Source organism: Heloderma suspectum, chromosome 5, assembly GCF_057233095.1.
Source record: "Heloderma suspectum isolate Gila_16-S chromosome 5, 16-S_ref, whole genome shotgun sequence".
NCBI lineage: Eukaryota > Metazoa > Chordata > Lepidosauria > Squamata > Helodermatidae > Heloderma > Heloderma suspectum.
In genome coordinates this window covers 3,272,788-3,286,706 of record NC_139462.1, presented here as the reverse complement: position 1 = coordinate 3,286,706, position 13,919 = coordinate 3,272,788, and the positions used below count along the sequence as shown (strand labels likewise).

The window sequence follows — 13,919 nt, the reverse complement described above, 5'->3', positions numbered from 1 at the left end:
GGACTGCAAAAAAATAAAAGGCGATGCGGGGGGGGGGGCAAAAAAACCGCTCCAAACTCCAAAGCCGAAGGCGACGCTGTCCAATTCTCCCTGCTGCGCCCGCGAAAGCAAAATCTACAGAATGAGAATTGTCCCCAAAACTCAGCAGAAATCCTAAAAGAATGAGATTACTTTTTCTTTTTTGCTTTACAGCCCCCCCGCCCAAAAAAGAGGTGTTGGGGGGAATATAAGTAATGAGTGAAGGGAAGGAGGGGTTGGTCTGTTTTACTAAAAGTAGGGTGGAGGAAAAGGAAATCAAGAGGAGCACGAGAAAAAATATAAATACGGAGGACTTTTGCACCCAACCAAAAAAGAGACGAAATTCGTGAAGAGGGGGAAAAGCGAGCGCGAGAGAGCAGCACACGCCGGAGCGGGACGTGTCGCGCCCGGCGGCTGTTGGCTGGGGGTGCCGCTCCGTCGAACTTGAGCGGCTCTCTTGAGCGCCTCTGCCTGGGGCCGGGGGGAGGCTGGGCCGGGCTAGGCTAGCCTGGGCTGGGCGGGGGGAGCGGGCGAGCCAGGGGGCGGAGGAGGACCCTCCGCTTCTACTCAGCCGTCGGGAGGAGGAGGAGCCGCTTCGCTCCGCGCCAGTTTGCGGGGAACAGACCAGGCGGGTGTTTATATAGAGGCGGCGCGGGCCGGGCGCTCGGCGGCCGGGCGGGCAGCCCCTCCCCCCTCCCCGACGAGGCGGGGGGGAGGAGTAGGCGGCGGGGCCGGGCCGGGCGCTGGAGCGTGCCAGCTCTGGCTGCGGGCCTGCCGGGCGAGACGGGCCGCTCCGCCTCCCGCGCTCGCGCGCTCCGCCCGGCCGGCCAGCCCTCCGACGATCCGTCTGCGCTTCGGCCGCTGCGATCTGCGGAGAGAAGAGCACGCCGAGGGGCTGGCGCCGCGCCGCAGCGAGACCCCCGCCTGGCCCGGCCACTGCGGGGGGGCAGAAGCCAGGCGCGCCCGAGCCGCCCCTCCCGAGCCGCCTCGTCGCCGGCCCAGGCCTCCGCTGCTCGCGGCTCTTCGCGCCGGTCCAGCGCGCCCTCCGTCGAGCAGCGAGCGAGAGAGCCGCGCCCGCTGCTTCGCTCCGAGCCTTCCCCGGGAGAACGGGCGACAGGGGAGAGCCCGGCCCGGCGGGCAGCCAGAGCAGCCGAGGAGCGGCGCGCCACCAGGGCGGCTCGCTGGACGGGCGCCTCGCCCTCGCCCAGCCGGCCGGCCGGCGGTTCTCTGCGTGGAGCGCCGCGAGCAGGACGCCCGCGGGATGCCTGGAGCCCCAGGGCGGCAGCCCCGTCCTGGCCCAGCAGCAGCAAGAGGGGACCCTGCGCCCGCGAGCAGCGGGACGGCCGCTCCGCGGGGGTGGCGCCGGGCAGAGCCGTCGGGCCCTGGGGCGGGCGGCCCCGAGACCCTGCTGCCTGCGCCCAGCCTCGTTTCGGAGCCAAGCCCCAGCCCCGCAGCGCCTCGGGGATCGACGGCGCCGGAGCCGCGCTCAGGGCGCAAGGCGCGATCCCGGCTGAAGGGCCCCCTCCGAGAGGGGCGCGGGTAGGCGCGGCGCTGCTCGTCTCTGTGGGGACTGTTCGTGTTCTGCGCTCTTCGCGCACGGTGACCTGCCGTAAGATTGAAGACCACTGCGCAGACTTCGGCCCCGGTGGTGACCGTGTCAGCGCAGGCAAGGCGAGCCGAGCACCGCCCGCCCGGCCCAGCAGTGGACGCCGCGCCCGGTCCCCTGGGAGGTGCCCCTGCGCAAGCCCCGCTGCAGCGAGCGGGCGCTGGGGGCCGAGAGCGCTCGAGCAGCCTGCTCCGACGTGCGCCGTCGAGAGCGTTGGGACTGCAACCTCCGTCCTCCCTGGCCATGGGCCATGCGGGCTGGGCATGATGGGAGTTGCAGTCCAGGCTGCGGAAGGCTGCTTGTGAGCGTCTCGCCTGAGCAGCAAGGCGGCTCCTGCTAAGAGGAGCTTCTCCGGAAATCTTGGGCCAGTCTTGGGTGGAGCCAAGCGAAGGCGCTGGGCAGGATTGCATCGCTCTTGGCGCAGGCTAGAAATGTCGGGATCTGGTCAGTGCCAGGATGGGAGACCGCCTGGAGCGCCCCCGCCCCCCCCCCGACACTGCTTTGAGGTCCATGGATGAATGGCGCGCTATGAAGAGAAATATGAGGCACGTTGGGAGAAAAAGTACGGGAAGGCCAAGGGCGGGTTTCTGCCGGGGGTGGGGTGGGGTGGACTTTTGGCGGGGGTATCAGCCTGCCCCCGCCTTCTCCTTGCATGCCCGTAAGATTAGGCCCTCTGCTATAGCGCCGTAGTTGCAGCACTTGTTCGAGGGACCCATCCCTTCTACAAGGTCGAGCGCGCGCACCCGCTGCCCGCACGCCCCTCGCTCTTTTAAGGTGCGGCAGCGCAGCGCCATTTGTCTCCTCGGTAGCCCGCTAACAGCCTCCCAGGGAACCAAAGGGTCGAGGTGCGGGTGACGTTGACAGATTTGCCCCAATGAGACGGGGAGCCCGCGCTTTCTCCGTGCTGCTGCGTGCCTTCAATGGCACGGTGCGTTGTTTTTGTTTAGGCGCTTCAGAAATAAATACCAAATGCGATGACACGGCCACCCCACCCCCGCGCCCAATATGTTCGTGTCGTTGGCAGGGTGCGGCAGCTGCGGCAGGTGGCTGATGCCGGGCACTCTGAAAGGGCAGCGACTTGTTCGTTGCTGCTGCTGTGTTTGTGGGGGGTTTTGGGGGGTGCTTGCGGGATTTGCTGTCTCAAGCGCCGAAATAACTGGAGTAGCCTTGGGTACTGCACACCTTGACTTGGGGCGGGGGGACTATCGGGCAGCAGAATATCATGGGCCAGGTCTGTGCCCAGGGATAGCTGGAAGCCTTAGAGCAGGGTGGGCTCCAGATGTTTGGGACTTCAGCTCCCAGAACCCCCTGCAAGCCTGCTGGGCATTCAAGTCCAAAATATCTGGAAAGCAGCCTCTTGTCCACCCCGGCTCTAGAGCTGGAATTTGATCAAAGTCAGCAAGCCCTCCTGGCAATGCTGGATCAACAAGACCTCACAGAATCATAGAATCATAGGTTTGGAAGGGGCCTACAAGACCATCAAGTCCAACCCCCTGCTCAGAGCAGGAAGCCTGATTTCCAGGCAGTCTCTCACTTAGCTTCCAAGATCAGACAAGATCAGGTGCATCCAGCCCTTTGTCCAGATGAGTTCACACAACCATGTCCATCACCCAGTGACTGCAGCATCTAGTATGTGTGAAACACCCCTCAGGTATCAAACTGAGGAAACAGAACTGCCACACACACGCACACAAACACCCCATCTGACACCACCACACAAAACTGCATATCCACACATCAGACTGCAAATCATGGGGTGATGAGATTACATTGGATAGAGAATTGATTCACAACCAGTGTGGTACATATACTGATTTTTACCCCTCAATACATCTTCCCATTAAGGGGCCTGGGGGTTCAGTTCAGGCCAGCCAAGCCCTTCTGGTTGGTCCACCAGCCCTCTGTTCCCACATTGTTCTCTGCACACCTCAGCAGCCACAGGGAATGGCAATGGCCACAACGAAGGCCAGCCCGCTGGACAATTTAACTGAGGAACAGACTCTCTGTTCGCCAGCTGTGAAGCCACCTTTCTGCTGCAGTGCCAAAGACCACAGGCAGCGCCATTACAGCTGAAATCCACACACCAGACCTGGTACCATGAGAAAATCACCCACAGTGATGTCATTTTGCCATTTGTTGGGATGCAGCCAGGGCTGGGGGCACTGATCTTCTCCATCAGCAATAACAAAGGAAAGCGGAGCAGAATGATCCCCAAATGGTTCAGAGATGGTGGAACCTTTAATGGCTTGTCCAGCATCGGCAGGTCCCACCCATCCTTGCACAGATCTCCTCCTCTTGTTGGTGCATCTCGGAAACATGCTATCCTCCAAGTGACTCTGGCTGGCAGCCCCATCTGAGCCATTTGGGGCACCTGCTTGAAAAGACCCCCCAGCAACCTGAAATAAAACCATATCTGATCCAAGGACACAGTAACTGCTTTGCAGGAAGTCACTTATTACTTCCAGTGAAAACCACAAAGCCTCTAGGAGCAGCCCTGGAAAGAGAGGCAGGGAGAGCAGCACGCAAGGCATCCACCATCCACTTCTGGGCCCCCCCTGAGGCAGATGGGCTGCTCTCTGCACAGCTGACTGGCTCACAACATCTTACCCCTCTGGGCGGCTGTGCTGCATGATCTGAGAAGTGCCCCCACCCCACTGCAAACTTCCGAAGCTGCAGAGAACATTGGGACATGGCTCCGCTCGGGCCGCTTGCGCTGTACATGCATCTTGAGCTCTGTGGGCCAACAACCTGCCCTCCAGGGACAGTGTCACCTGTTGCTGGGGAGCAGCAGCAAGAGATGCCTGTGGTCTTTATGTGCTGCTGCTTTTGTGGCTCCAAGGAAGCATCTGGTTAACCAACCTGGGAGTGAGAAGCAGGATGCCAAGGAGACTGGCCTCCCTGGGGCTTTTTTGTACATTCTCAATCCTTCCAAGTGACGGAATTTGTGTCAGTTACAGGCTCATAATCCAGCAGAAGCCTGAAGCAGAGGCTTTTGAGCAGTCATGGCTGAAAACTTTCTTTGCCCACCTTGTTTTGTAACATGACTGCAACACTTTTGGGCATGTGCCATCTACCCATGCCTGTTCTTCTCTGCATTAACAGAAACATCACAGAACAAGAGATGCTCAGAGGTGGTTTTATGTCTCCTGTGTTAACCCCGTTGAATCTCACTTTGGGGCAGAAAGGCCATATGCACCTCTTAAGAGAAATGAATGAAATGCATTATTTTTAACACTTGATGTCTGAAAGCAAGCAAGACATTTACACTCCCCAGATTTTATGCAAAGATGGGCCTATATATACAGGTGGGAGTTTAAAACCAGCCAGGTGGTCCATGCAGCCCACCTTTCAGGTCCACCACCCACGCTTCCCTCCAGAAGAGGTCAGAATGGTCAAGCTGTCAGTGCTAATCATGTATTCAGCACTGCTGCTGTGGCCCCCAGAAATATCACATGGACCATAGTTGGCACATGCGGTTCCCAAAACAGCAGGTGGTCTGGACCAGTTTTCGCACACTGGTTGGTTTTGCTGGATTTGGTTCAAGTGACGTGTTTGTCAGGTTCACAGCGTAGGATGGGAAGGGCCAAGGATGTGGGAGAGAAAAGGGTCCCACATTCCCCATACTTTTTGCTTCCGGCCATATTGTCCAGGAGTCTTTCATACACCCCTTAAATCAGGGGAGAGGTGTTCACCTCCAGACTGCCTGGACTACTGAACAATCCCTCAGTCTCAGCAGGCAGGAGGGAGGGAGGGAGGTTTAAACCTTCCCGTCGCTGTGTTCTGAGATGGGGGGGGGGGTTGCGTGTGTTTGTCCATGTGAGCCCCGCCGCCCCAGCCGCCAGATGCCCTTGGGGCTGAAAAGGTTGTGCACCGCTGCCTTAGACTATGCGTGGCATGAAAAGCTGCCTCTGCCTTCCCCATTTTGGAGAGACCTCTCTCCACATTGGCCCCAAGTGGGAAAGGGACTGAAAACCTAAAGTTCAAAGGTGGCAGGCAAGGATGTGTTCCCGCCCCGTTTCCCAGTCTGGTTGATGTTTCCCGTTAGGTTTGGGCTAGATCACAGGGAAATAAAAGGATGTGCCCCCGTTCCATGCGCTGGGGGTCCTGGAGAACTGTGGCGACTGGGCATAATGGTAAAAAAGCCCCATCGAAATGAATGAGAACTCCACGAGAGAACAGAGCTCTGTGCAGGCACCGTTCCTGCTAGACTCTGCCCGTTAACAAGAGGGGCTTTCGGGGAGGGGGAGGGGGGCCTACAGCTTCCTCCCCACTCTTTCTGACCGCCCCAGCCCACTCCCTCCCTCCCTCCCTCCCTCCCGTTTACCTCAAATGTTTCACTTGTATTCCCCAGAATCAATCAGCAACTCCAGGAAGGAGGAGCTTGTTTTATTTGTCCCAGAAACAATTAACTCGGACCCCAAAGCGACCCTCTTCCCCAGTCTCCAGACCCGGGGCCGGGGGAAGCAGCGGTGCCGGCCGCGCTCCCGCGGGAGCCCCGGAGCCGCCGCCTCGGTCCTGGCAGCTTCACGTCGCGTCCCACGTTCACTATTTGCCCTGCAACCCCACCTGGCGGACACTTCGGGTCGTGCAATGTTTCGCCGCCCTCTCCCCGCTGAGCTTTTGTGAGAACGTTGGCAGTGTTTTTAAAATTGCGATAAAAAGAACTCTGCCGATCTGATCGATGCCGATCAAGCGGCTCATTTCTTGCTGCTGGCCACTGATGGACTCTTCCATTTGTAAGTGTTGGTTTTTTACTGATTAGCGGTTGCCCTGATACTAGCTGCAGCAGGGCAGCGCCTCCCTTGCCGCCTGCCTTACATTCGCAGGTGAGTAGCTGCATCATGTGGGTGATTTCCTCGGCCAGTTTCTGTTCCCACCTTCCCTTGTTGAGGAAAAGTCAGCGGAACACATATTTTGCTATGCAAAATACAGAATTAGAAAACTATTCTTGGGGCCTTTGGTCAGGCTGGATTTTCTGACCCTAGTGTGATCATGAGTTTTCCCTTTTGTGGTCTGGAGATTGACAGGACAACCCCGGAGAACAGATCAGGTCTTTGCTTCTGTGAGTGCAGACACTGTTGCCCAGGAGCTCTTGGTCCTGGGAGAGTTTTGCAGGCGTGCTGACTCTCCTGGTGTCCCACTCGTTGCTCACCCGGGGGGTGCATCGCCGCCACTTCAGGCCCTGCCCTGCCCTGTCTTCCAGCCAGGTGGAACTTCAGGAAGAGTTCTTCTCAATATCCTGCTGATGCCACCCAGCCGGCCTGCTCACACTCTGCTTTGCAGGCAACTCTCGTCCCATGGTCTTGGTTCTCCATGAGTCATACAGCCATATCCTTGGAGAAGGAACAGCAGGCAAGCGGATGGGATCTTAATCCCGACACAGGTGAGGTGATGGTGGCTGTGGGTGGGAGGCCCTGGCCAGGGAGATGATGTTGTGAAATGTTCACCCTGAGCAATGGGAAGGCAGGCTGCAAAGAAAGAACCTGGGGGGCCGGGAGGTAGTTGGAACACGGATATGGCCAGGAGGGAAGCTGAGAAAGAGGTCCAAGGAGAAGGCAGGGGTGTGTCCCAAGAGAGCACGGTAGCAAACACTGACCAGGAGAGCAGCAGTGAATGCCAGCGAGACTCCAGAGCTGACTTCAGTGGGAACTCAGAAGTAACTGGACTTGCAGTGGCAGAGAGAGAGGCTGAAGTGCCTCATCACAGGGGCTCATGTATTTATTCAGTGGAGGGGGAAGGACTTGAAAGAGACTGGATAGTTAGGCCATAACATTAATTGAAACTTTAGCCTCCCTCATGCACTTAAGCTGCAGCAGCGGGACTATTATTAGTCTGCTCTAAAGTAGCATAACGGCACAGCGTTGTTACACTGGCGTTTTAATAGGCAGCTTGGGGAAGAACAGCCTCCTTGGCTGTGGCTGATGGGAATTACTCTTGCCCCCCTTCTACCCTGAAGCACCCTAATCCAAGCCTGCATGCAGGGCAGCAGCACATGTGGGCACCTGGTCCCCGAAGGCCATCCAGCTGGCCCTCTGCAGGGGCTTCTGGGCGCAAAGCTCTCCCTGCCAGTAACTCGGCCTCCGCAAAGGCGTTTTGGCCCTTTAGAAGGGGGGGGACTGACACGTGGAAAAGCCAGAAAACCACAACATGGTAGGTAGCCTAGGAAAGGGGGTGGTACGAGGGGAAGGAGGGCTGCCCATCTGTAGCTCCCTGGAGGGCTAAACTAGGACCCCAGTAGGCTGGGTTTGGCCCACAGGCCTGAGATTCAGCATCCTGGGACTAGAGGCTGGGCTGACTTTTTGTCAGATCCATACAGGAGAAGAGCCCCAGCCCTTCCTTTCAGATGCAGCCTGAGCCACCATCATTTACACTTTTCTAACTTTGAGACTTGACTACTGTAATTCACTCTGTATGGAGCTGCCCCTGCAGACTGTTTGGAGATTACAGCTGGTAGAGCAACGTGGTGGCCTCTTTCCTGACAGCAATGGCAATGCAGAGAAGACCATTTCAGACCTCCAGCATTTAGGCTGCCCTTCTGGATACAATCTATTCAGAGCAATCTCCGAATAATCACTGGAGCGGGGCACTTTTCAATGCCACAGAAAACTATTGGGAAAAGCATCCACTGCCCTTTCAGCTCAACCCTAACTCCAGTATTTATTTGTGACCCAGTGCTGTCAAAGGGTGCACCAGCCTTTCTTTCAACACTTCACTGAGCAAGCGCATGCACATGAGGAACTCCCATTCATTTTCCAGGAGCTCTTACGTCTTCCCCATTCATTTCAGCGGGGGATTACATGGGCTGTGCCCACCCCAAAGTAAACAAATTTTCTCCCTTGTCATGGACATCACATGCACACACCTTGCTTACACATTTGAGGGGCACATTCGAACTGCTTTTAAAGCCTCAAACTTCCCAGTGGCAGTTCCAGGCACGTGGCTGGAAACATTAAGCGGAGAATGCCAGTGTGTCGCTGCAAGTGGAAGAGTGCGCAGTGTGGCGCGCTCCTGCTTCAAGTGTCCAGCCACTCCATTCCACCCCCACCCCAACAACCAGTCAGTATGCCACAACCAATGAGTATGCTCTGGGGGGGCGGTCCCATGTCTTAGGGATTTTTTCCTAAATATTTCTTGTTCTGCCAACCTTGGGATTCTCCCAAGCCTGCTGATAGACCCATCTTGTGCCTGGGTGGCACCATGTTGGCTACATAAGGACCGGCACTTGGAGAATACAGTTTGCCAGTTGTATATATGATCTGTTCACTTTGCAAAGGAACTGCAGTGGACAAAGCAAAACAGGCTCCTTCTCCTCCAGGAATAATTTGCTCCTGGCGTGGCTCTGCCCTTTTCTTTCCTTAGCTGATTTTGCCACAGGAGGCCAACAGGATGGTTGGTGGGCAGGATCCAGGAGGACATTCTCCTGTGCGAAGCCCACAAAAATGAAAGGGCTGCGGCCACATGTGCAGTCCTGAGGTTAGTGGGGGAAGGGTAGGATCCAGCTAAATGTGATGACTCTTCTGGCATTTGCGTTTCAGGTCTTCAGAACTGATTTGCCATAATTCTGGGAGGTTCTAGCTTGGATTACAAGAGAATACGATCTGTGGATCACTTTAGGATCTTCAAAGTGCTGCATAAATGTGAATGCTGCTGCTGATAACAATGAAGTCTCCAACCTGGCCAAATCTGCTGCACTCTGGAATCAGGCAACATGCTTGCTATGATGGTGTAAATGTAATCTTCATTCTGTAATTGTACCACACAACAGACCACAATCAGCCTCATTGCGAGGATCCAGAGAATCATGGGGGAACATTAGATGGGAGTATCACCCACTGCAGCAAGAGTGCCTTGTTGTTTGTGGGTTGTTGCATGGGAATCCCTCTGGGGCCATCCATATATGATGGGGTTGCTGGATACTATTTATTTTCATCCTACTTAGATCCACCTGCAGCAAACATGGTTCTGAATGTGGAATGCATCTGTGGAGCAGGGTGGATATATATTTACAGTTAAAGATACAGTCCAGTCATGCTTAGTCACCATGAATAGTCCCATTCAGTTTTCAGTAAGAGGGTTACGCATGTGCTTAATAATTGTATTATTGAAGCCAGAGGGTTTCAAGGTGCTTATCTTTAGCTGGACGTGCCCTGTAGTTCTTGAGTGTGTTTTCAAACAGCATGGAAGTCTCTCCTCTCATTCTGACCTATTAAAATGTGCTCCACTGGGTAAATTCAAGCACCCCAAGCCGGCTCTAGTCAGTGCTCAAAAATGTGTTTTGCTAATTTATCTAGACATGCCCGACTGTACGCAGGGATTCATATCCAAATGCACATCCCATCAAAAGTTATGCAGGGAGGATAGACAACTTTCAGTTTCCACTCCCATTTCCTGAACCAAAAAGAGATATGCACAGAGAAACTGCCTTCCATTCATATGTCTCCTTACCTGGAGTGAGTTTAAATAGATTGCTACAATCTATCATCACCTGGTACCCCTCCCCCCCTTTAAAAAATGGTATGTTTCATGTGGATAAAAAAGCACATTTTTTCAGGTTAGTAACCAAGAAATAAGTACTCCTGCATACAGGTCAGTGGTTAAATCAAAAGTAATTGTATTTAAATGCTATTGAGATTTTCTGCATCTAATCCCACAGGAATTGGTTTTTAAACGTTAATTTTAAAGTTTGGGTGCAAATTCTTATCTGCTTTCAGTTGGAACTGTTCCAATTTAAAATGTTAGTTTATACTTGCTCGAGACTTAAGGTTGTTACCACCAGAATGTTGGGAGCCGACAGAAACATGTAATTGCTGCTCTGATTCTTTGATATAAAAAGAACAAAATGATTTGAAAACATTCAGTGAAAAGAAAGAAAGCAGGGTGCGGGGAGAAGAAAATATAACATTCGGAATCAAAACCTGCTGATTCCAGTTAAACACGTTCTCTACAAGTTTGGCATCTCAAAATGGGTGGATGGTTTTAAGAGATACAACCTTGCAACTTACCAAAACCAGAACCCCTTTAAGACTGTTCCAGCCCATCTCGCCTAAAAGGCTTCTCTCTTGCCTCTCCAGAAGAGAGAACTTAAGGCCTTTTAAAGAATAAATGGAGGGACAACGTCCACCCACAATGCAACCCAACAGAGCCATAGGCATTTCAAAGTTATGACAAAAGGCAGCATGCTTTCCCCCTTGCTCACCCCACCACCACCACTGGGTACTACTTCTGATGAATTTAAACACTGGGGATTACAGACATTACCTTTTCCCCTGCTTCCCTCCCCACCCCCACCCCACTTTAAAACAGAAGAAGAAGAAGTTCAATTGAGCATCTCAAATATCTCATCCTCTTCTTCCCCTTTCTCCTTCCCCTGTCGGTAACAGTTTTTGAAAAGAATCGGAAACCGGTGTGTTTTTGCAAAGAGTTTATCAAATTACATTTGGTGACAAAGAGCTAGAGTGCATTTTCTTGAAGGCTCCACAATTGGGGATCCATCAAGGAAATGAAAAGGATGACAGAAAACCAGGGGCTTTTGTCAACTGCAGAGAACACCCCTCTGAAAAGCTCTTTAGGAGAGCAGAGTTTATTCCTTGCTTTGGTGGAGGGAATCCTGTTTTTATTTACCCCCATCTGGCTTTTGAAGTTTGAGCAGCAGTTGAGGCTGGAATGATGATGGGGCATTGGGAGGGTGTGTGTATTTTTTAAATTAAGAGAGAGAGAGAGAGAGAGAGAGAATGAGAGAGAGAGACCCACCTGACAATCTCACTTGGAACAAGATGTCAGTGTCTAAAGAAGCTCTTTGGAAACGTGAGGCTTCGGGGATAATGGACCTGATCTTTCCAGGATTGCATGAGAACAGGTGATTCTCTCCCTTTTTCCTTGCCTCTCTTTTGTTTCAAATGGATACTAAAGAGAGAAAGGAGCCAGATCGTTCTGATATTCTCCTTTGTGCCTGCATTGTGATTTGGCCTGAGAAAATTGCTTCTTGGTCAACATCCAGACTTTATTAGAGATGATGGCTGTGGCACACAAAGGCACCGCTGGTTTGCCTTTGGTCCCCGACTAAAAGTAGCCTCGACCTTTTTCTTTTTAAAGGCTTATTTGAAACTTCAGGGGTACTTTGGAGAAGTTGGCTAGGACAGAGGTGTCTTCCTGGGGGATGCAGCTGTTTCCACTTATTTCCACAGCACTTCCCTTCTGATTCACCCATCTTTAGGCAGGCAGATGTGGGCCACTGCCAGCCCACTGGCTGCCATAATACTGATCCTTTCTCTGCTCACTTGCAAGGTCATTAGTGCTGCCAAAACATCACTGGCCAATGGGACTGCTTGGGTTGCTTGTGCAGTAGCTGGGCCAGCTTCAACTGGATCAGGGCAACCGTCCTTTCAGTTCACCACCCCCTTTATCAATGGTTGCCTGACAGAAGCCAGTTGGAGCATTCGATGGGCTGGTGCTGTTTGTTCCCAGCAACTGGTAATCAAAGATGGATTGTCTCACAGAGGTCACAGTCTTGGTTATCATGGCTTAGAAGTAGTGACTTTTGTGAATCAATAGGAGTGATGTTTCCAAATCAATTTTATGAATCAAAGGTAGTGATTTAGATGAATCAGCTCCCCCTGGTTGTATCCATTGATGCACAACATGTCAGGCAAACTAATTCCAAAAGGTTAATTTTAATACAATTTCACTGTATGAAGATGTTGTGCTTTTTATAAACCGTTGCTTATCCATTTCAGAGGATGGCCCAAGTCACAGCCGGCCCAATGGCACAGACCGCAGCAAGATGTCAAGGATGCCAGCAAAACTGCCTGAAATCCAAGAGCTCCCCTCCAAGACCCCGGAGTGCGTTCTCTAGTGCCCTTCCTGGTTCATGTAGCCTCTGCCCCTTTGACATTGAACTTTCCACTGGACAGTGCCCAGTTTGATGCTGGATCTCAGACTGTCGTTTCCCCCCTCACCACCACATCTTAAGCTGGCTTCTCCCCAAGCTGACGCCATCCAGATGTGTTGAAATACAACTCCCAGCATGCCCCAGCCAGCAGAGCACCAGGTTGGAGAACACTTACTCTGGAGTCTCCTTATGAAGTGTCCACATAATGTCCTTCCTAAATCAAGGCAATGTTGAATTTTGTGCCATTATCACACTCACACAGCAGCTGGGGATCATCTATAAAGTATGTCACACTTTTTAAAATGCCCCACCCCCCTTGTCACATTTATCACTCAAGTATCCTCAAAACCACATCACACATACACCTCCAGCACACACATTCGTAATTGTACTTATTGCTCTTTTTAAAATTGCAATATTTTTATATTGCCCAATAACAGAAGTTTTCTTGTTAGATTACAAATAAGAAATGAAAACTACAAAATACAAAAATAAAACAGAATAAAATATAATACAGAATAAAACCAACAACAGAATAATGTAACGGATTTACTAACGTACTGATATTAAAAAGTATTGACTTCTTTTTTACTTTTTACTTTTAAATTTTTTTCATCATAACATGATAACTGAATAACATAACCAAAGACTCCAGTACAACACTCCATCATGAGAGATGTTATGATATATGCACAAAGGGTTCATTGCCATACAACATATTCTTATTCTTATTTTGGCAGTAAAGCTTCTTTTTTTACAAACAGGAAAAGATTATAGCTAACATCTTCTAATTATTAGAAAATTAGAAAAAATACTTAATATTCAAGATAGGAAAGCCTGGGAAAATTTTGAAAAGGTCTTCATTTGGTGCTGAAAAGATGATAACACCAGATGAGCCTCTTCAGGGAGTTGTTCCATAACAGGGGTGCCAATAGTGAAAATGCCCTCTTCTAGTAACTGGACCTTCTTTGGTAGGGGTACTCTGAGAAGGGCCTCTGAAGATGTCCCTAGGATCTGGGTAGGCATATGTCAAGTAACCTATTCTGGAGGGGGTTGCACCCCCCCCCCAAAGGATCAGGTTCATAGTTTGGACGTGCTCTTGCATTCAGCTTTGTCACTAGAGGCTATAGATGTGCGAACTCACCCCCATCCGGGTTCTCCAGACTCCTGCCCAGCCCCTTCAGCCGCTCGCTGGTCCCCAGACTGTGCCCGAGCCCCTCCCACTCTCAGCAAGCAGCCCACACTCACCCTGGCCACCTCGTCAAGCTCCACGGTCACCATTTCTAAAACAAAAATGGAATGGCGATCGCAAAAATGAGCATGTTTTTGTTCGTGCAAAAATGTGCATTTTTGTGAATGTACATATTCTCATGTGAAATGCACATTTTTGCGAAGGCACACAGCGTG

The 13,919-nt window shown here is 52.3% G+C and overlaps 1 protein-coding gene across 1 annotated transcript; it reads left to right on the top strand.

Moving 5' to 3' along the window:
- The first annotated feature begins 233 nt into the window (after window positions 1–233).
- LOC146343515 (uncharacterized) lies at window positions 234–13,097 on the top strand. The gene is made up of 5 exons (XM_084857522.1): window positions 234–253; window positions 663–2,169; window positions 6,832–7,007; window positions 9,160–9,355; window positions 12,358–13,097. Exons 1-2 carry the CDS (start codon window positions 234–236, stop codon window positions 1,927–1,929), a joined length of 1,287 nt encoding a protein of 428 aa, XP_084713648.1. The 3' UTR covers window positions 1,930–2,169; window positions 6,832–7,007; window positions 9,160–9,355; window positions 12,358–13,097.
- The last annotated feature ends 822 nt before the right edge of the window (window positions 13,098–13,919 follow it).

Coding starts and splice junctions, on each gene's coding strand:
- LOC146343515 (XM_084857522.1), top strand. CDS start 234: ATGAGTGAAGGGAAGGAGGG. Junction 254..662: donor ATGAGTGAAGGGAAGGAGGG/GTTGGTCTGTTT, acceptor GTGTTTATATAG/AGGCGGCGCGGGCCGGGCGC.